This window comes from Amblyomma mixtum, chromosome 5 (genome assembly GCF_055824585.1).
Source record: "Amblyomma mixtum isolate Tamu chromosome 5, ASM5582458v1, whole genome shotgun sequence".
NCBI lineage: Eukaryota > Metazoa > Arthropoda > Arachnida > Ixodida > Ixodidae > Amblyomma > Amblyomma mixtum.
The window spans coordinates 155,949,379-155,971,872 of NC_143016.1; the positions used below are offsets into that span (position 1 = coordinate 155,949,379).

Sequence of the window (22,494 nt, forward strand, 5' to 3'; positions counted from 1 at the left end):
CACATTAGTTCATTACACTCTAGCATTAAATTTTAATCCCGGTACTATAAAACAAAAGTTCACATACTCGACACTATTGTTTAGAAATAGGCAGCTTAAAACCTCACTCTGCAGGAAGCCTACCGATCGACAGCAGTTTCACTAGCCATCAAAGAAGACACTGGAAAGACAACACACCTGAGAAGATTAAGCACCAACGACAACATTATTTGAAGCACCTCCACTCTCTAAAAAAACACGAAAATTGATAGCAGCCATACCCAGAACTCGCTTAATAATGCCTTCCAACGAGCAACTACTCTGAGACGAGGCGACGCACATAAAAAGCGAAAAGAAGTAAACAGTGAGTGCCCTCCTGCACTTATAACAAAATATAGGGATACCATTCCCAACATAAGCTATATTCTGCGAGAATTCCACTCTATTTTAAGTAGCAACGATCGTGTGAAGAAACTATTTCCCCGTGCATCAAGGGTAACATACAGATGCAGCAGAAACCTGAGAAATGTTCTATTTTACATTAGGCTCTACAATACTCCCCCGACAGTAAGCTCATGCTCATGCATGTTGTAAGACATGCAAGCATTAACAAAGCGACACTACTGTTAGAAGCACGGCAAGCGACTTCAGCTTCGATATAAAGACTAGCTGTAAATACGCGCCGTCTAAATGCTACAATGCTCCTCTTGGCACAAACAATATATTAGAGGAACCGGGAAATCAGTGTGCGCCACACTAAATGGTCACAAAGCTGCCACAGCAAGGAATTTACAGAAGGCAGTGTCGGAACATTTTAATCAACGTGCTCACAACTTCAATCAACTTAAACTGTTCTTTCTTCGATTAGGCTTCTAATCTGCAAGCGGCAGAAAACACAAAGAGCCATTATTAATTAACAAATTTAAAACCCTACAACCAGTGGGGATCAGCCTCAGGTTCATTTAGGCACAAGCTTAATTCTTTAAAAAGGTCTTGCACATGTACCGACCACTTCTCAGCTCAGTAGTTCATAACGCCGCTTTATCGTATCTTTCACCCTATACCTCTGCCCCGACTCCTCCTTTCCCCCGTCAATCGCATTTTACCTTCCTTTCCCTCTTTGTTCAATTTATCATTCTACTTTTACCTAATGTCCTGCACCTCCTGCTAACATTTCTCAGAATGAAATAAAACAGCGCAAGGGACGAGACGAAACCCGAAGGAGCAAAACACAGACACGGGCGCTGACTAGCAACTGGAATTTTATTTCGATGCAGGACACATATATAAGGTACAAAAAGGGGGGTGTGTCCAAGGCGATCCTGCACAATCAACGTAACAGTGTAGTCACGTCCAAGGGTAAAAACAATAAAAAGGTGAAAGGCCGAAAAAAGACAAAAAGCGATAAAAACCACGGTGTAAGAGGCCGGGACGAAAAGTGAAACTGATGAAAACAGATATACATATAGCCAAAAGGCAAAAAAACGGCGTTAAACTAACGATGAAGAAATGGGACTAAAATCGCAGCACAAGGTGATTAACAAAAATGACAGAGCGGGGCATTTAAGGAAAGGATTAAACATTTACCCTGCCTCTAAGAAAATCCAATTCTTTTTGCGACAAGCACAGGGAGGGTGTACTCACACATTGTTCTTTTGCGTTGTGGATTTCGAACGCTTCTGCGATTTCCCTGTATATCCTATCCCGTCCTCTAGCAAGAATTGTGCAGCGATTGAAACAGGCGGGTGCCTCAACATTAGGCTTCAAGAGCACAGGAACAATGTAGACAGTACTGCAATTTCTGGGCACCTTGCCGAGCACTGCAAAAAATGCAAACGTAAGGGTGTTGATCCGGACGAAACCTGTTCCCCAGATTTCAAGAAAAGGCAAGTGCTCTTTTCAAACGTTCGAAAGCATTCTGAGGCTTTCCCCTCTTTTATTCACTTTCTGTGTGTTATGAAGCCATCTGTTTACTCTCGCTACCAAGGCTGCCAAATGAGTTTCACACGACCTTGATGCCGTGTCTTCTTGTTCATTATTTCACTTAGCTTTCTCGTCCATTACTTGTATGTAGTATGTTGCTTGTAACTTCTCTGATCCCTTCAGGAACAGACATGACAGCGAGTCCATAAGTGCACAGGGAGTGCAGACGCGTAGGCGGGGATGGAAGGTTGCTGGCACCCTGAATAATTCGGACAGGCAAGGCGTCGTCATCTCCTGGAATACAACGGCGAAGAGAAAAGCAGCGCTGGATGGGTGATACAATGCGCAATAGTCACGTGCTGGGGGCGGCTCTCCAGGAGGGTGAGATCTATGCAAAAGGGCGGGATCGGATCGGGGCAAAAAAGAGAGAAAATGAGGGAGACAGCAAAATCTGCTGATGATCAAAAGGCGCTATGTGTGCTATCGTAGCGCGAAAGTTTCCTGTTACACGACGATCCTGCTTGTCGCGACAGAAAAAAAGCCTTCCTCTTGGATCTTTTTTGTGCGTTTTGTTTCTTTGTTATACGCATATTCGCAACGAGGTAAAAAAGCTGGGCAAGCACGGACGTTAAATATTGCACAATATTAAGAAATAGCTGTCAGTGACGTTCCTAGTTCTAACCAAGGACACTGGAATAGAAAGCATGCGCATATATAAAGGGTGTCGGCCCGGGGTAATTCTACTAAGCTAAATCTTGCAGTTCTTGCCTTCGTCTCGTTGCCTTCTCCCTGAGTTTCTGCCCGTCCAGAATGAAGGTGCTCTTCGCCTGTGCACTCATCGTGGCTGGAGCCATCGTCGTCAAAGGTGGCCATGAACTGTGCGGTAAGAGAACTGAAGTGATTGTCCCGATTTTTAACATTTAGGCATGGCTCTTAGATTTTGGCTCAGGATCTTGTATTTGACAACGAAATTCTCAACCCATTTTGGGCCTTGTTTCATACAGCGCTAATGTATGAGCCATGTTTTTCGGGTAAGTTCAGGAAAAATGCTAGTGATATATCACGCTACCCGCCTGCTTCTCTTTCTTGGTGCCACTATATTTTAGTTTTCTAAGGCTCCCAAACTTCAATGCTGTTTTATTTGAAACGGTTGTACTCAAACATTTTTGGGAAAGTGCGTATAAAGTTAAGTATGTTCGGAGTAGATCTCTCAGACCAAAAGAGAGATATAGTATTCCCCGCTGCTCTACTCGCTATGGTAAAAGAACGCGTGCTTTCTATGTTCCTTCGTCACTAAACGTGTTGCCGTCAAGCGCATTTTCTGTGAGTACAATTTATAATACTAAAGAACTATTGCGTTGATCTGTTTTCATCTGACCTTTAACTTCGTTTTTTGTTGTACAATTTATCGCCTGTTTTGTCTCGTCGTTCCTTACATGGTCATTTTCCTGGACTTTCATCGCCTACATTTCCTGATATACATTTGTTGTTGATGTAGTTTAGTGGATTCAGCGTTTTTTCCAGTTAACTGTGAAGTGTGATGTGTTTGAACGTTTTTTTGCTGTTCCTATTTTTCTGTTTCTTTCTGCTAATCTTAGTTTGTAAAGCGCCGCACGCGACTTCCCGCTACCTGCCAGGCGCTGCCATTCAAGCCCAATGAGGCTTCGGGAGGCCTGAATCTGTAAAATGTCTTTGCAGTGCAGAATAAACTGATTTATTGATATATGTAGATTCCATTAAATTTCTTATTTCTTCATCTTCTAGAATCTGCTCTACCGAGCGTGCAATTCTGCCAAGTTCGGAATTATATTTGTTCTCTAAACCCACCCGCCTCGAGTAGTAATCTGTTTAGTTTGGTTTATTTTGGTTTAGTTTGGGTTTAACTTCCCAGAGCGACTCAGGCTATGAGAGACGCCGTAGTGAAGGACTCCGAAAATTTCGAACACCTGGGGTTCTTTAACGTGCACTGACATCGCACAGTACACGGGCCTCTAGAATTTTGCCTCCATAGAAATTCAACCGCCGCGGACGGGATCGAACCAGCGTCCTTCGGGTCAGTAGCCGAGCGCCAAACCACTGAGCCACCGCGGCAGCTAGTAGTATTCTGTGTGAAAAAGTGAATGCGAAGTGATGAACAGAATTGTCGTCAAGGGCTACACGGAGCGCATAACATTGCCACAAAAAGTAAATTCACATCATAACAATAAGCATTCAGAGACGGGCCCAGCGTAACCGACTTCCAAACAAGCAGTATACATCTGTGGAAACCATAAAGTGACAGTAGCTGAAGGTAACTTTTTCGGCACAAACATGTCGCTTGACATGTTCGCCAAGTGTTTCAATTGGCCAGAATTGGCCATGTTTCAAGCCAAATGTTTCAATTCGCCAGAAAATACCGAGCGTTTAACAGTCAAGATTCACACACAAGCTGCGCCAGGGCTTTTAATGCTCCTTGTGCTTCAGCTGGCAAGGCTTCTCGGTTGCTTGTTTATAAGAGGATCCATCAAACCGCATGCAAAAGCGGAAGAAAGCGTTTATGTGCATGTTTAAGAAGCAACTTGTAATTGGGTGCGCTTAGTGCACTTAGGGCACTTAGTGCAATTATGGCTAAAAGGTTATCAACATGCGACATCTCTTTAGCAGTCACTGTTTGTGCGATATTAGCGCAAGCGTGATCACTCCGATGAAAGTTTTTAGTAACTGCCGTTCGCCCAACATAGTCGCCGGTGTCTTGAGGCCCTTTCCAAGTGGAGGACGGCTATTGAAGCCCGGCCTCTAGAGCCTAAGAGTCGCTTAGGCTGCATGCACGACAATAATAATTTCCGCATGCCAAAAACCAAATTCTATATATTTTCCAGCTAATTTTCGACAAAAAATCTTTATCGAGGGCGAACCTGGCATTAACTGCTCTTATCATGAGTTTTCTTTCTCTGGAGAAGGTGCGCGGAGATTCACAGATCACTATACCATTAACGAAGGTGCAAGGTCTACCTTGCGCAAGGCTGCGAACGAGATATTTTCAAATGCCTCCATGTGCAGCAAATCCGTTCTGAAGAAGGTTCTTCTTTCTCACTGCGTCGTTAGGATAAAAATCAATAATGAAGGTGACCTGATAAGTGCTTCTCCAGTGAGCAACCCAAGGGTCCCGAAGCATTGGAAGCATCACAGATTTCAACGCTTTCCTACTATTCGAAATTACTGCATAGCGAAGGACGCTATTTTTTTAGCGTAACCTTCTGAGTTCATTGCAATGCCTGCCAAGCAATGTAACTGCTTGTTATATTAAGTAAATTAGGAGGTTTTAATTTACTCACATGTCATAGTGTAAGAGCGAGCCAAGACAGTGACGAACATACACGCTACGTTAGGCCTTTTTTGTAAAAGCGGTGAGAATACGACCGAACCTTAGGCACAGCACCTTACAAACTCTTAAATGCAACCTAAAACTTTTTTATGCTTTGCAGGGCTAGACAACGACCAGATCAAGGCAGTGCTGCAGTGCATGGGTGGACACGTAGACACAGAGGTATACTTGCCAATCCGTTAGTCTGCGTTTCATGCATTCAGACAAAAAGAAGCCTACCATGGATACAGAATGCGTCAGTTTTTTGTGTGTGCATTGTCGTCGGCTCTGACGTTTTGTAACGCGTTATTTTCTTCACAGCTCAAGGGAAAGGCAAGAGATATCATCCACAGCCAGGGCGATAACCTGGCCGAGGTTCTTAAGAAGCACTGCGATGCCGAAGCGGACTTTGTGAGTGCACTGTTTTGACACTCTCCTCAAATTATCGCTTTTTGAAATCCCTCAAGAGAATCGTGGTCAGAAAAACTACTTCTATCTGGTCAAGCGGGCTTATTCAGGCTTCAGTATTCAGTTTGATTTTCATGGCAGCAATCGCTAAGAGGTGCTTGGTGGGAGATGACGTTGGGTCATCAGTGTGCATTTCTTATAGTTTAAAAAATATGAAAGAACTTTCTAAAAGCCTTTCGCCCGTAGAGTTTCCAACATTACAGATTCTAAAGCTTGCAGTACGGAATACAGGTGCAGACCATGACAGCTGCATTCTACTTAATGGAAGAGCAGTGCAGTACTTTTAATGTGAACGCAGGTGTGTGTGAAACAAAACCAAAATTTAGAAAGCAATTTTGAAATGTGTATAATATTATGAGCTTAATACTGGCCTGTTCTACAAAGCAAACTATGCAAACCACCGTGCAACAAACAAATGCTAAATTGAATCAATTTTCATAACAAAGCGCGAGTCGTTTTCAGAGTAGTTTTTGAATTGCAAAGAAAGAAATCAGACCAATAATTCAACATTTTTTGCTATCATACTTCTTCAACATAAGCAGTGTCGGCGGAAGGGTGAGAAACTGCTGTTAACGGTCGAAGAGTAACACGTCCTCTCTCCATGATAGCTATAGAAATAGTGGCGATTCAGATCGAGTAAGTGGGATTGTACAAAGTTTTTTCTTTACTCAAAACTGTTGTGGCGGGAGCTACCGGATATCAGTTTCTTACCCTAGCTACCACATTTCCCTGCAGTATGTTATAAAATAAGCAGCAAATAATCAAAGTATAGCCATATGCTTCAATTGTTAGTGATAAGCTGGTCACAAATGCTCCTAATAAACATGGCTGCCTTCTTCGTGCAAGCAGAGATGTGGATGAAAAGGGGAACTGCAAGCAAGCTGAGCCTTGTTTATTTATGTTCCTTTCCCTGTGCCGTTCGAGGCGGTAGGAGCACCCACCAAACATTCATTGCCTAGATATTTCTGCGAAATAAATACTTTATGAGGTAAAACCGGCTCACCGAGTTCGTGCGAAGCTCGGCCGTGAGCGTGACATTGGTTTAACCATTAATAATTAAGCTCAATACTGCCACTACTAGGATCTGAACACCGGGGCGGCGCGAACAGATAAGTTTTGGTGGCGTCTGCATGAGAGCACTTGTTATCGCCGCATTTTTTTTCTAACATGGCATTTACTACACGAGCTTGTGTATGTAGAGTAAGGGCTATATACAAATCCTCTGCAAGGCACTCATCTATTAGCTGCACTGCGGTAGCCTGACAGAAGAAACACAACTAAACGGGCGGCAATGATAGGCACCGTATCAACAGCAGAAACCAGTTAAGTAGAAAGTCTCATCATCGATCATGCCTCGTGTTAAACTGCAACACACTCTCGGAGTGCAATGCACATCGTAGTCTTCACCAACTAATGCTGCCATAGAACTAATATACACACTCTGGCGATGTACATTGCACATCGTCGGCTTCACCAACTAATGCTACTGGAATGAACATGGTCATGAGCCGACGCAACGCAACGAAGCCCTTAATGCGGCCGGCTGACGCTCATGCTGGAGAACTGCTCGTTGAGACCCTGCCTTTCGCCCCGCTGCTTCATAGATTACTTGTTTTAGAGGCATCGTCGCCGGCATTCCGCGTCAAAATAAAACAACTTTACTACTAGCAAACTATAATCGTCGCCAGACGCGCCAACGACCCAGCACAGGAAAACCATGAGCCAACAAGTCTAAACACATGCTTTTGCACGTCTAGTCGGTTAAACTACGTTAAAACCCTACCACATTTTCTGTAGCTCTGATCGTACCGGAAGTCGCCAAATGCGGCTCCTCTTTCAGGGCACCACAGCGAACATCACTGCAAAGTTGTGGTCATAAATATCAGCCTATATTGTCGTTATTGCATTATGAAAATCTCGCTCTATGTGGGTGACTTCGAATACTTGTATTGTTTTAACACATTAACCAGTCAACTAGCCACACTCTTCCGCCTAAAGAACGATGTTTCAGCCAGAAAATTAACGTCTCAAGGTATGCATGGCTTTTGGCGCACACCGTGAAAGAGTGCTGTCCGGTATAACATTTCCTCATTAGCTGTTGTTTTACTTGACTGTATACTAGAGCGTGTTTACGAGCAGGTTTACAATTCGAAGTAAACCGACCGATCGTAAAATGCGGGCATAGATCTTGCTGAGGAATCGATGCAGAGCTAAACATGATATTTTAAAGAATAATAGACTAATTTTACTTGGTAGTGAGACCCTGAGCTAAACTATATACAAGAAAGTCACTTGACAAGTACACCGTGATTGAAATTTTCCTTTCCTTTTGTAGGGAGCGATGGTCAAGAAGCTTTTCTCCGTAAGTAGATTTTTATTTCTCTCTTGTATTGTTGAAGCGCACTTCTTACATTGTTTAGCAGAGCTTTGCGCGCACTTGTGTACATCCACCTCAGTGCATAAACAACTTAAGTGATTCATCTTAAAGCAGCGCTGAGTAATCCAACTTGCCCAGTTTTCTGTTCTCGTTAACTTAAGTGACATCTGGGGTGGTATTCTGCCGGTGTCGCCTTTTGCGACATGTCGCATATGGGCGGGGCCTAAAAAAGTGCTTACAGATGCTCGAAGAAACGGAAAAAGCCGCCGGCACTATCGTCTGCGGTGCATTCATTCACTCCGAAAAGCGACAATTTACCACTGCTGATTCACTAGCAGCAGTAGTTTCGTATCTTTTATAGCAAGAATATTTGCCATCACATGACGTCTAATGTTCAAAAAAAACATTTGCAAATTTAATATAAACTCACTTTACTTCATTTAAGTCTATAAAACACCGCGAAAAAGCTCCAAATGTATTTTTCTTTCGTTCCGGATGGTTGTGCTAGGTTTCGGCTGCGTTTCGGGCAGTTGCAGACGGTAGCAGTGTAGCTGGAGGTCCCGTTAGGCTTGCGCGCTCCAGAATCGAGAGCGTATCTAAAAAAACTAGGCTGAATTGCAGCTTAAACTTTATCGTCGAAGCAAGGTAAGTCATAGCGAAAAGTAACAACACCAGTAGTTGCCGGTAAACATGCCGACCGGAATCGCAAGGACTGTTGAATTGGCTGAAGCGGGCGGCTCTCGCTTGAAAGGACGTCGCCATGTTTTCACGCCAAGGGCGCAAAAGCCGCAACTGCCGATTGCGTTCGTACGCTAACGGTAGCCCGTTGCCCGCGCGAATCGCTTCAGCGCATTCCGTTGTTCGACTAAGCGTAGTAAATTGGGGCGACGTCACGATGACGTAGCAGGAAGGCGGGTCCGTGTCGTCACGCCGCCGTCACCGCGGCTCGAGCCAATAAGCGAAGAGCGAATGCGACATGTCGCAAAAGGCGACACCGGGAGAATGCCACCCCTGCGCCGTTAACGTTTGACCCAGGTACGTTTCCACAGAAAGAAACGAAAAAACGGTGCTGTTGCTCTGACAACACACCACAGTAATACATTGGTGAAAATGCCCAGAAAAGCTTTATCTAATGAAACATTGCAGGGCAAAACGGAAACGTACGATGCACTCATTGATTTCCCATCATAGAATATTCCTAAAAAAGCTATAATCCTGGTTTGCTCTATTCTTTTGCTTTCACAAAACGCATGATAAAATACACGAAGTATACCGCCCAATAACGACTCACAACTAGTATTAACTTTTCCGCCCACACAATTTTCACGCCTTTAAATTACATATGATTGTGCCCAGAGTCCCGTTCCATGTTACACTGCAGCGGCTTTGGCAAGAACCGGCAAAGTAATATCTTATTTATTTTCTTGTTAAGTAGAGCAATAACTTGAATAGCAATCGCAGAAGGAAGACACAGATGCCCCTGCTAATGACTTTGGCCCTCGAGAACTGTATGCTTTCCTGCAAAAGTAAAAAGAATGGTTTTATAGCGGGACGATTCGGGCGCATTTCCCCCATAGTAAAATTAGTTAGGCGTGTTGGACCAGAAAAAACATGGTACGAAAAATAATTCTGACGGTGCGGTCCGCTCCTTTATAGGGCGTAAACAACGACTTGAGCGACGTCTTCGCCATTCAGGTTTATGATAGGATCCATTTTCCCACAGATGACAGGCACAAAAAAAAAATGCCATAGGATTTACTCGTACATGAGCAAGATCCGCGTCAGTAAAAAAAAATGGAAATATAAATTTCAGTCAACCTGTCACTTTGCACTATTGCGTTGCCACTTCAGTCACTTTTGTCGGAATTTCGCTGAATGCTCCGTGACATAAAGGCACCGGTGTTCTGTTACAACGTGTTAAAAGCTTTCTTGGCGTTTATAAACACTGGTAATTAAGCGTGGCGACGACTAAGGAAATAAATCGCTGCTCATCGTAGTGATTTAAATAGAGTGCAGCAATTCTTAGCGACAGGACGCTGAGAGCTACGGGAGAACAGAAAAAGAGCTCCCTCACCCGAGAAGAGCACTTGGCGAGCTCGCCGAAGTAGTTGCGTTCATGCCTTACCACTCGGCTACCTTAGTAGAGCTCCTGAAGGCGTTGGAACAACAATAAAAAAACTAAAGGAGACGAGAACAAAAGACGAACATGTACAGCTGCTCAACGCGTTCGTGACAGCTGTCATTACAGTCGGTACTCCTGGGCGAAAGTATTCTTTCACTGCGCGCGCCAGGGATAGCAGGGATGAAAAAGAACCCGCAAAGACCTTTGCAGAGTCCACCGCACAAATCTGAAGGAAATCAATTGAGCCAATTGGGTGGCCAAGTATGGCTCAAGAAGAGGGCTTGTGATGAAGTGAGGCACAAAGCATTCAGCACGAAATGTTGCGCAGTGCGCGATTCGTAGTCCAAACGGATGTCCGTTTGTCGCACTGAATCGCCTAATCATGGAGAGTGAAAAAAAAATAAATGAATAATTTGACAGACGCGCCTAGTCGGGCTGCTCTGCACACGTACGGATAATGTAATTAAGTACTACTTTTACCTGCCATTCTTTCAGTTTTGGCAGCTATCTGAGGGCTCGAATCTTCAATATATTCTACTTTGCAAATTACATCATTGCGCATTATAAAAGAAACACCTGTACGATTTTAGGAACTGGCAGCTGTCTTAGTCTATTATGTTAAAAAGAGCTTCTCAGAAATTAAATCGTTCCTTCTACTTCTGTTACTCCCACTCTGCTCTTGGGATGCTCTAGTCGGTTGTTAAAGTAGCGCGAACAAGGAAGCGGCTTTATGAGATGATGATGACAGCTGTAATAAAAAAAGGAGGGTTTCACATTACTTGCACTCAATATTTAAAAAAAAACGCTGATAAGACACCAGAGTCTCTCTAATAACGCGAATGATTTTTGACGGTGTCGCTGCTTTTTTTTCGTTTCAGCCCGAGGAGGCGGAAGCTATCAGAAAGGCGTACATGGAGTGCAAGCCTGGCCAAAGTTGATGTGGTTCAACACGCGAAGCGACAAGTACAACGCTGAGTTCGGATAGCAGCAAGTTTGTTTGTAAAGAGCTCTATGAAATAAATGTGGTCGTTGAACAGATAGACCAGCCAGAAATAATATATGGGCCCTAGCATTGGCAACTGCCTCGCAGGGCTTGCCGCCGCGCACGCAGGCACGCGTTTTTCATCAAAAGGCTGAGGGTTGTTCCCTAGGGCGCCACTGTGTTCAAGTTCCACAGACAAAAGACATCGCGAGAGGTAAACTCTTAACCAGAGGAACTAGCATCTTGTCCACTTGAGAGTCTTTGAAATGGCAGGCTAAATCGGGAATTAGCGACTAAGCCGAGTGTTCCTCTGCCGCTCTTGCAAGTGCGAACTGTGCCCTCTTAATCGTTTGGCCACAGGTTCTGAAGGGAGAAGCGTGAATGGACAGTATTGAAGCACAGCCACAGCGTCTTACTTCTTCTCGCATCCAGAAACACGTTTCGGCAACTGTGTTCGATAGCATTCCCAGCCCTCCACAGTAACACAGCGCGTAAATGTAAACGTTGAGTTCAGGCGGCCTTTTTAATGTATGTATCCGAAGGCTCCGAAATTTCCGATTCACCATATGACAAGTGCTCGCAGCCAAACACCTGCTAACTCTTTTCGTCGCCTGACGAGCCGTTACCCTGTCGGTTGCCTCCTGGCATGCCTTAAAGTGAACTGAAGACAAAAATTTCTTCTTTTAACTCAGGCAGTCACAAAAAGATATCGCAGAAAACCTTTCATGCGCGCCCGTATTGCCGTGATATCGGGTGGCCAACACAAATACTATTGAAATACACACAATGCGCTCCCTGTAGACGCGGCACAGCTTTAAAAAAAATTAGAGCTCTACCACGATCAAGTCAATCCATTTATCAGTGGTGATATTTTTAAAATATTTTCCTTATTTCCATGCTGCCATGCAAAAGCTTAGGGAATGTACAGAGAAAAAAAAGGTCTGTGCGTCGCAATTTTTATTTATTTATTTATTGAAGAACACTAATGGCCTGGCTGGCATTACATGTACGGGGGGGGGGGGAGCAGACACTAAAATTTCACAAGGTTTCACCTCATACCTATTACAAATACAGCAAAAAAAGTTTGCTGAGTTACCTCTATTTACTAGAAACATTCCCGCGAAAATAATGAATGGTCAAGTACGATCGAATCATCTTTTTCTTTTAGCAATGCTCGCATAAAGCGTTAATTACGGATGGACAACTTTTAAAGTACCGCACTCACTTTATTCTTTGGAGCGAAAGGCAGCCGCGAGCTGCGCATTGCGGCCAGAAAATGAAAGAGAAAAATTATCGCTCTTTGGGCTATCAGAAGAGCCTGTCCGGGATATCTGCGTGGTTGACGGTTTCGCTCGCTCTGGTGCCTTGATGCTCTTTCCGAACGAACCCCCCCTCCCTATCAGGCGACCAGCATATGAAACATATATTCGCTGTAAACTAGAATACGCCTTAACAATATGGAACCCTAATCAGGCCTACTTGATTAACTCACTGGAAGCCATCTAGCACTAGGCAGCATGCTTAAATATATCAGTATAAATCTAGGCACAGTGGTACTATCATGAAATCATCTCTCGACCTCGAATCATTAGCGCTTCGTCGGAAAATTTCAATTCTTTCTCTCTTTCACAAACAGCACTTCCCAAAACTACGGGACTACATTTTACACACTCCGGTACGATCATCCCCACCGCTCAATTAATTCCTCCAGCATACAGCGATTGTACCGGTTCCGCTGTTGCACTCAACAAATCGTGTCTTCCAAATGCGATAGAACACTGGAATAATCTGCCCGGACAGAATGTCATTGAGACCAATACTTCGAGATTTAAACAGCTGTACTCATAAACTACTTCAACGCATAATTTTTTACTCCCTCTCCTGTATCAGCTATCATGTACTTCAATCAGGTCAACGTTTTTTACTGTACTCATCGTATTACTGTTTTTTTTCTTCTCACTATCACATTATGCCCTTGCATGAGTAGTTCTGTTTATTACACTTTCTTTTGTTTTCCTTAGTTCTATCATGGGTTGTTCGTCAATATCTATGAATGATCGCAGGACACTCTTGTTTCCTTGTCCCCCATCATGTAATGTCGTTACGGGACCATTAATGGTTAGTAAGTGATGATAAAGGATAATCTAAACTAATTAACCTACTATGCTATAGGGGCTCGCAGACTCTTATTTCTATGCGGGGCGCAATGAGAAAATTTCGTCTCCCGCGGGCCTATTAAATAGCTTCCCAAGAATGCCATAAAGGGTGAAAATAAATACAATGCTCAAAAAAGGGCGTGAAGTATGCAGTATGTAGAGCGACTGTCAAGGTAAGAGTTGTGCGTAGGTCAGCCATATTGATCTCCTCAGCATCCAGACTCTGAGGGAAAGCCGAAACCCTTGAACGAAGGATGCGCACTTGGTTAAGTATTTAGAGCGAGTGCCGGCTCAATCCGCTTGATTCTGGCTGCCGAGCTTGCTTTATTCTAGATAGATTACTGTTACACTGACTGACACAGTTCTCTGGTAACATGTCCGTTGCACTTAGGCCTATCGAAATTTATTAGGAACCAAATACCTGCCATGTGGATGGGTGGCGCCATCTCTTGTAAGCTCTACAAATCACAAACGTTTTCTTTTTACAGTCAGTGAACGCTTTCCCTACAATTCCGGGTTATTGATAAGAAAACATCATTGCAACGAAGCGATTGTAACGGAGAAGACGTACATTCATGACAAAGACAAAGATGGCCCTAAACTTCAGCCGCATTGCTGTCGCCACGTATGTCTGTGCTCGACCTGGGTGACATCAGGCTGTTTTCGCCGCTGCTTCCGTATCCCAGTTTCTCTCAATAAACAGATTCTACGCACAGATTCACATGTTTATACAATGAAAATGCATTAAAAACCGATATGATCACAACCTAAATTTATTCGGTATGGGCAGCTATAAGCATGACGGATTTATCTTTTTAAGAGGCACATTAAGTTCTACTATCGAGAAGAGACAGAAAATGTGCGTGTATATTCCAAAACTGCTTTTTCAAAACAACAACAGCACTCCCTCAAGACGTTCGTGAATGCGCACACGCCACTCATTTCCACGCTCGCGGAATAATTCTTATTCCTCTATAAAACACATTTATAACCTGTTTCAGTTACCTTCCTTTCGATACTAGAGAAATACTCTCGGAACTAATTTCCTAGATTAATGCTAGATTAGATGAACTGTACTATCATAAGCAATGCCGCAAATTTTGGCGAACGATTCTTGTATTGATAGTATAGTTCATTATCTACCTAGATTTCTTGCAATCACAAAAATGAACAAGGGAGGGGAAAACCTCAGGTTGCTTGAGCCAACGTTTCGACAAGGGGACTTGTCTTCGTCTGGGCAAAGCGTTCATCCTTGGCAGGGATTAAATAGGGCCTTCGCTCCGAGGAGGAAGGCCCCGGGGGTGGGGAAGGAAAGTGGTGTGAGAGGGGATGCGTGTCAGGAAGGGGAGGGAGGTGAACCTTGATTCGTTAAGCTGCAATAGTGGAAAAACTTATATCCGGGGGGGTGTGTAATGAACAAAGGCTTTGAAGGGGCTGCGACGGGGGGAGGCGCTGTAGGACCTGAAAAACTCAGATAAGAGGATTAGTCAGCGTGGTACAGGGAAATGAGAAGAAGGCAAACAACATAGGCTGGCACTGGAAGGCGGGGCATTTCCAAGGAAGGACAAGAGGGGGGGGGGTGAATGGCTCGAGTTCAGAGAAAGCCAAAAAGGTGGGGCGGAGGGGGTAACAGGAATGTCATGGTTTCCGAGAACTGATAGTAGGGGATTAGGAGAAAAAAAAAGGGGGGGGGGGTGAGTCACAGGGAGACGGTGAGAAGGTCGGAAATGTGGTGGAAGATATGACGTGGGAAGGGTGCAAAGAGCGATAGTATACTCGGAAGTACTTGTATTTGGCCGTGTTGGTTCATAACTTTTCAGGAGCACGCAGGGGCGCAACAAAAGACCCGGACATAGTAGCAGACAGGGCCAAAGCCCTTGTCCCTGTCTACCTCCACGCCCGTGCCCCCCATCCCGCCCCTGTGTCCTCCTGAAAAGATAATATACTTATGCGAGGTTCTAGGAAATGGTCTGAGCACGTGCAAGACATTTGTTAATTTAAAATTATGCTAACCCTGGAATGTACCTGAGAGATTCCAGGTTTCCTCTAGACATGTTAATCCCTGTTGGTTGCAGTGTTTTAAATTTGTGGATTAGGAATGCTTCTCTGTATTTTCTGTCCCTAGTCGATTTGAAGCCTGACTGAAGAATGAACAATTTGAGTTCGTCGAATTTGTGATGGCGTTGATTAAAATGGGTCGACACTGCCTTCTGTTCATTCCGTGTTGTGTCAGCCTGGTGCCCGTTTAATCTGGCACTCAATGTTTGCCCGGTTTCCCCGATATATTGTTTCTGGCAGAAGGAGCACTGGAGCATGTAGATAATATTGTACAATGTACAGTCAAAACTAGTCTTTATATCGAAACTGAAATCGTTTGCCGTACTTTTAACCGTAGTGTCCCTTTGTAAATGTTTGCATGTTTTGCATCTAGGTCGAGAGCATGAAGTTACTGTCGGTGGTGGTTTCTTAGCGAGCCTAGCATGCACCAGGATATCCTTCAGGTTTGTGTTGCGTCTGTATGTTACCCTTGGTGCGTCGGGAAATATTTTCTTGAGACGGTCGTTACCAGTTAAAATGGGGTGGTATTTCCGCAGGATATTGTTTATGTTTGGAAGAGCGTTTGAGTATTTCGTTATAAGTGCAGGAGGTCGTTGACTTAGCTTTTGTTAGTTTTTTAAGAACTACATCTCCTTTCAAAGTGGTTGCTCGTTGGAACGCATTATTGAGGGTTGTCTGTGGATGGTTTCTGGTGATCAGTGTGTTTTTTAGCGAGTGTAGGTGTTTCAGGTAGTCGTCGTCGTCGCTACATATTCTTCTTAGTCTCGTTGCCTGTCCTACGAATATACCTTGTTTGCAGTGTCTTAGATGATGGCTAGTGAAATCTAAGTATTGTTGTCGGTCAGTGGGCTTCCTGTAAAGTGTGGTTTTGAGCTTGCTATTTTCTAAACGGACAGTGGTGTCAAGGAAATTGACTTGCGTTTTCGAGGAGTTGAAGGTGAATTTAATGCTACAGTCGCATGAATTGAAATGTGTGACGAATGTCTTTAGGGTCTCAGCCCCATGCTCCCATATCATGAAAATGTCGTCTATGTAACGCAGGTATATAAGTCGTTTTTTTGCTTTGCCAAGAAGAATGTTATTGCAGAACGCAGCCTTTTTTAAGCGATGTTTATTGCCTCAAATCATAAAAGGGCATGAATCATGGATGACCAGGATACTCTGTCAACTCTAAAAAAGGTCAACTCTGTCCAGCTTTTTAATACTAGCTGGATTATATACGCTTCAGGCGTGGTCTTTTGCACTAAAGCGTGTGGTGTATAATTACAGAAGCTGGTTCAAAATTAATTCCAACCCAGAACAGTTGCTAGGGCTCGCCTCCTCCGCCACTCCTTCAGTGGCCGCCGCCAATGTTTATTTTTTTCATTCATGCGGGATAAAAATTTGGAAGGCGACACTCAAGCACACTTAACCGCCTGAGGGTCTGACGCGACAGCGTTAATGGATTAATATGCGGAATTTGCCGTTCTCGAATTCAAATTCATAAAAACTGGGCAGTGCTCATACCACTCCTTGTGCAGCGATTCAGCGATGCGCCGCTGCACTGCGATCTCAGCTGATGCCACTTGGGTTACTTAGGTTACAAGTGTTGGGACCCAGGTTGGGACACACACACACACGCACACGCACACACGCACGCACGCACGCACGCACGCACACACGCACACACACACACGCCCGCATGCACGAACACACGCACGCACACACGCACGCACGCACGCGCGCACGCACGCGCGTACGCGCACACGCACACGCACACACACACATGCTGTCTGTCCATAACCATGTAGAATAAATACCATGAAACAAAAAAAATGTCGTGGCAGAGTGGCAGCGTCCCTGTCTCACACGCCGGCGGCTCCGGCTCGAATCTGTCCTAGACCCCAGTTTTCTTTCCTTACTTTCTTCCAGTGTTGTCGGTAACGCGTTACAACTAACGGTGTCAGTTTGGTTTGGTTTATTGGGGTTTAACGTCCCAAAGCAACTGAGGCTATGAGAGACGCCGTAGTGAAGGCCTCCGGAAAATTCGACCACCTGGGGTTCTTTAACGTGCGCTGACATCGCACAGCACACGGGCCTCTAGAATTTCGCCTCCATCGAAATTCGGCCGCCGCGGCCGGGATCGAATCCGCGTCTTTCGGGTCAGCAGCAGAGCGCCGTAACCGCTGAGCCACCGCGGCGGGGTAATAACGGCGTTACCGGTAACGCGTTACTTTATTAGGTAACTTAGTAACGTACTCGTTACCATTTTGAAACTGTAACGGGTAACGTACTTACGTTAACATTTTTCGGTAACGTGAGGTGTCATGTTACTAGTTACTTTTTATTTCAATTGCCCCCTCCGCCTCTTTTTTCAGAAAAAAAAACGCCGAAAATTACGTTGCAAATAAACAGTCTCCAGGTGCTCTCGATGACCTTTGTTGCGGCTCGCATGCATGCCAGAAAACACCTGCCCTTGACGACGCAGTCAACTAAAAAAAAGCATGAACACGCATTCACACACTTGTTCACCCCTAAACCACTCACACACCCAACTCTCTAAAGAGTGGACGCATGCCGAGCCACCAATGGACCATTTGCAGAAATCTGTAAGTCAGTTTCTCCGTAAGGATGTTTTCCAACCAAAAGGTCTCTTTCCCAGGCGACACTCTCGCATTCTTTGTGGAACCAGTTTCCTCTTCTGAGTAAACTAAGAAATGTCGCCAGTTTACTTCAAGATGGCCCCAAGAGAGGCGTCGAAAGAGTGCAATGGAGCAGCACAGAAAAGGGGATTGCAGTCAACGGGCTGTAGCACCGAAGTAGAGGAAAAAGAAGAAAATGGGCCTTTCATCTTATGCCGGCCGTAGTGAGCCACCTCATACTAAACTTTCTAAAAATTTTCGGCTCAGCAACACTGTCGCTCCAACTTTCTCCCTTCATCAACATTGTTTTCACAATAAATTTTGCTTATTTATATCTGCAAATGCGGCTACGTTTCTGCTTATTGAGTTTCTAAACCGAGCGAAGGTGACCTTGAACACCTTGACATAAACATTCGCATTTTTGCGACAATTATGCAGGTTCAAGAGAAAAAAATATTGTTTATGTGCGCAAGTATATTTTTTTCCGTAACTATGCAATTTAAGCATTTCTTTATTGCTACGCAATTTCTGCGTTTTTCGTAACCAGAAGCACACCAGAATTACTGTAAATTTGTTTAGTTCAGCTATATTTTCTTTGTGGAGTTGAAATCATGTGAAATATGAGCTTTATAAAATTGTTTTCTTGAGTTCTTATAGCGATGACGCATCGATTAAAATTTATTTCCATGGAGTAACGGCAAAGTAACGTGCGATACTTTTTTCGGTAACGGTAGCGGTAACGCGTTACCTTTTTTTGTAGGTAACGTAGGGCGGTAACGCGTTCTTTTTTCTTTAGCGTAACGAGTAACGTATTTAGTTACTTTTTTTCGGTAACGCCTACAACACTGCTTTTTCTTATGATTGACAGCCGTGAATGCCATGGTATACTGGTTGCAGAACTGGATAAAAAAGCGCAACGGAAGACGAGAGAAGAGAAGCAGAAATCCAAGCGCTGCCTAACAACAAAAACGGTTTATTGCTACAGTGGAGGCAGCGTATAAATGAAATGGCACGAACAAAAACACAAGAAAAACATGAGAAAAAGATACCGCCCAACCACACAACCTGACTGCAAAAAGGCGCATCACTGATTAAGATATGCATATTCCTTAAACAGTACATCTATCGATGGGCTGCTGATACATGTGTTACCTAGCTTTTTGATATGGCAGGCCTCCGAAAGGAGCCTCGGGGTCTTATCTTTATATCGGGCGACGATACATGTCCGATTGAGATGCGCTTCGCAATTTTTGCACTCTGCGCAATGCAATGCAAGATTGTTTCTGCGTGACTTGTTCTCTGTATCTTCTACGTATTCACGTAGTTGATTGTTTATGCAGCGCCCCATCTCATCGATGTAGAAATTGCCACATGAGGTCGGGAAATTTAAAATGACACGAACACAATACTGCACAAACTAGCGCTTTTCGCGGTGCCTGCGAAAGGCAGTAGCGGCCTTTTGTAGCCACCGCGAAATACGTTTGTGCTAGCCCAGTACAGCTTCCGCTAAAAAAAAAAAAATACCACTCTACGTACATGCTTCAGCGCCGTGCCCGAAGTGCTCTCAAATGTTCCGCGTAGGCACGGACACATCATTTAGCACGGAGTGCTGCCGCTTAAAAGGCAACAGAGCAGAGCGGCAGCAGCTGGCTGCGCGATTTACACCAGCAGTATGCTTCCTTCGCAGCGGTTAATGATAACGATAAGCAGACGCAGTATATATCGCTTTGCTGGTTAAATCTCGCCGCCAGAGCCTTAGTCCCAGCCATCTTACTTTAAAGCTGCAGCACTGCCGACTAAGTGATCTGTTCGTTGGTAGGTAGAACGTTTGAGAGCTCTGGAATCGCCGCACGCAAACGGATATGTCACGTGGTATTTTTGTACATTTCGCGGGCATCTGCAGTGGGCGAAAAAAGCTGGTACGTAATAGATGACAAATTAGAAACTGTTTAGTAGGAAGTTTTACGGACCGTTTTGAACTTTTTATTTCGAATTTTTCACCTATCTTCCACCAGCGTTGCCCGCAAATCTGGTCAATTCGTCTCAACTACACTTGCAATTAAGCATAATATAAAAAATAGCGTAACTTTCTGCATACAATACCCAGCAATGTGTATTTGGTCACGTCATCTTAGAGTGCCACGGCGCATTTTTTTAAACCCTAGCTAAAGATAGCTGGAACATCCTGTATATGGGTTCCTGGGCATGTCAGCAGCTTGCCAGAAAAGAGGCTTCAGACTAACAGACAACCAAACAAATACACAAACGCACGAACTCACAGCGGCTCAATGCGGGGAACGGCCACTATAAGTGCTAGCTCCCAAAAAACGCTGACGTAGGTTCACGTGGCGGAAGCGATGGTCCGCCGAAACTGGTCTGCCTGTGTCCGACATCGCTTTCTATTGAAACACCGCGCAGCTCCGTCGCTGGTGCGTTTTTCGCCGCGGCTGCCGTCGCCGATGCCGCCGCGTTGGAGAAGAGACCGGCTATCAGAACGAGGCCTTACGCGCCGGAATGACGAGTGCGAAAGAGAGGGGACGGACGTTGCAGGAACCGAAAACCCAAAAGAAGCTTTCGCCATAAATTAGTCGCAGTCGTGGCATCGGCGTGGTCAGAATCTGTTCTCTTTGAACAAAATTAGGAGCCGATTTCGTGCATTAGCTGCCCCTCCGAAGCTTGTGTAGTCGGTTGGACGTGAACACATCGACGAGTACTTGAACAGCGAAATAGAGTAGGCAAACTTTTTCAACTGGCCTAAGGCTGTGTGGCTGCAGCATGCAGTCCGGTCTCGAAGAAGCGCATTCATTAATTTGTCGGCAAATCGTGGGCATGGCCACTCAGTGCGCTCCATCTACGAACTTCGATCGCTCGTGCCGTGGCGAAATAAATGCACTCTAAGAACGATACGCCAACTACTGCATAATTTTAGACGCGTTCAGGTGAGATTTTCTTGTGTTCAGTTACTTTAAAAAAGCTAGGATCAAGCTCCCTCGACCTTGAAGCTGCTCCAAAGCCCCATATGCGGTTTTCCTGTAATGTGCGATGCCATGCGCAGTAATGCATATTTGTGATGTAATACACACTACGTATTGAAACTGATGAAGGAATCCTTTATTTTTTCAAGCTTCCTGCTACCGATATCCGCGGCGACAAAAGTTCGTTGAAAAGTCGATGATGTAGCTATAGTACTTCGAAGGAAGAATTCATCCCTAAGAAAGTTAGTACCTGCGAGAATGTGCTAAAAACGCTTCAGGCCGTCCGAATTTATTATCGTTGTGGCAAGTTGCAACAGCTTGCTCCACGACAAAGCCATTCGGGACGCATTTCACACCTGCACACAAAGTTCGACCTGTTTAACGACTCTATGCATGAACCTACTGCTACAGGCTCTTTCTCTATTCAAGCGTGCTCTATTCAAGGATCCGCGCTACCGTCAATGCAGCGGTCTAAAAAGGATTTCGGGATATGTCAAACCGTTCACAAAGATTTTTCCCTGGCGTTCCTCGCAACCTGTCATTGAAATATAAAAATGGAGTTCAGTTTAAAGTCTCAGGCAGGCAATCAGTGAAATTTTGAATTATATATTCCTACTCTGCGCCCCCGCGGTAGCTCATTGGTTATATTCTTCGGCTGCTGACCCGAAAGCCGCGAGTTCTATGCCGGTCGCGGTGTGTGAATTTCATTGGAGGCGAATTTCTAGAGGCCCGCGTACTGTGCAATGCGATGTCAGTGCATGTTGAAGAACCCCAGATGGTCGAACTTTTCGGAGTCCTTCATTACGGCGTCTCTCATAGCTTAAGTCGCTTTAGGGCGCTAAACCCCATAAACCAAACCATATCATGTGTACCTACTCTCGTAATCTTAACATTGACGCCAAGCTTTAAAATTTGCTCATTTTCAAACCTGCCTTATCGCTTGGTTTGCGACGAAAAACTCGACCAGATTGATATTGATTGATCGCACCCATGTGGTGCCCCTTTTACATTTTCCCAGATTGTTGCAGCTACTTCGCTCGCAGTGCCTGGAAAGTTCGTTGACAGCTTTAAATTGAACGCGGCCAAAAGCAGCAAGCATCCAGTTCGGTGGCCGCCGAGCACGCTTGTTGTTTTCGTCGCCGCCGAGTCATTCAGTTGATAGTAGACGCACGTCAGCCCTGTTAGCAGTTTGCTCTGAAAGCCTTCTCGAAATGTCATCCTCACTGCCTTCATGCCGTCACTACTACGCGACAATATTGACTGCTAACAGCGCAATATTAAGTACAACTGCGTCTTATGTAACACAGCTTATGTAATACTGCATCCCAGTACATCGTTACAGGTAACCCCCACACGAGAAATAACAGTCGGTGTATACTTAAACGAGGTAAACATATGCCTGGGGAAGGAAGAAGATTACCAAGACACAAAAACCATACAAATAACACACAGGGTGCTTAGGGAATAGACTAGACATGAAGTGCTTGCGA

At 44.7% G+C, this 22,494-nt stretch overlaps 1 protein-coding gene across 1 annotated transcript; it reads left to right on the plus strand.

Annotated features, from left to right (window-relative positions):
* The first annotated feature begins 2,629 nt into the window (after positions 1–2,629).
* Positions 2,630–11,252, plus strand: LOC149344224 (uncharacterized). Its single transcript, XM_089546225.1, has 5 exons — positions 2,630–2,785; positions 5,367–5,428; positions 5,567–5,656; positions 8,049–8,075; positions 11,091–11,252. Exons 1-5 carry the CDS (start codon positions 2,713–2,715, stop codon positions 11,148–11,150), a joined length of 312 nt encoding a protein of 103 aa, XP_089402351.1. The 5' UTR covers positions 2,630–2,712; the 3' UTR covers positions 11,151–11,252.
* Positions 11,253–22,494: the final 11,242 nt, after the last annotated feature.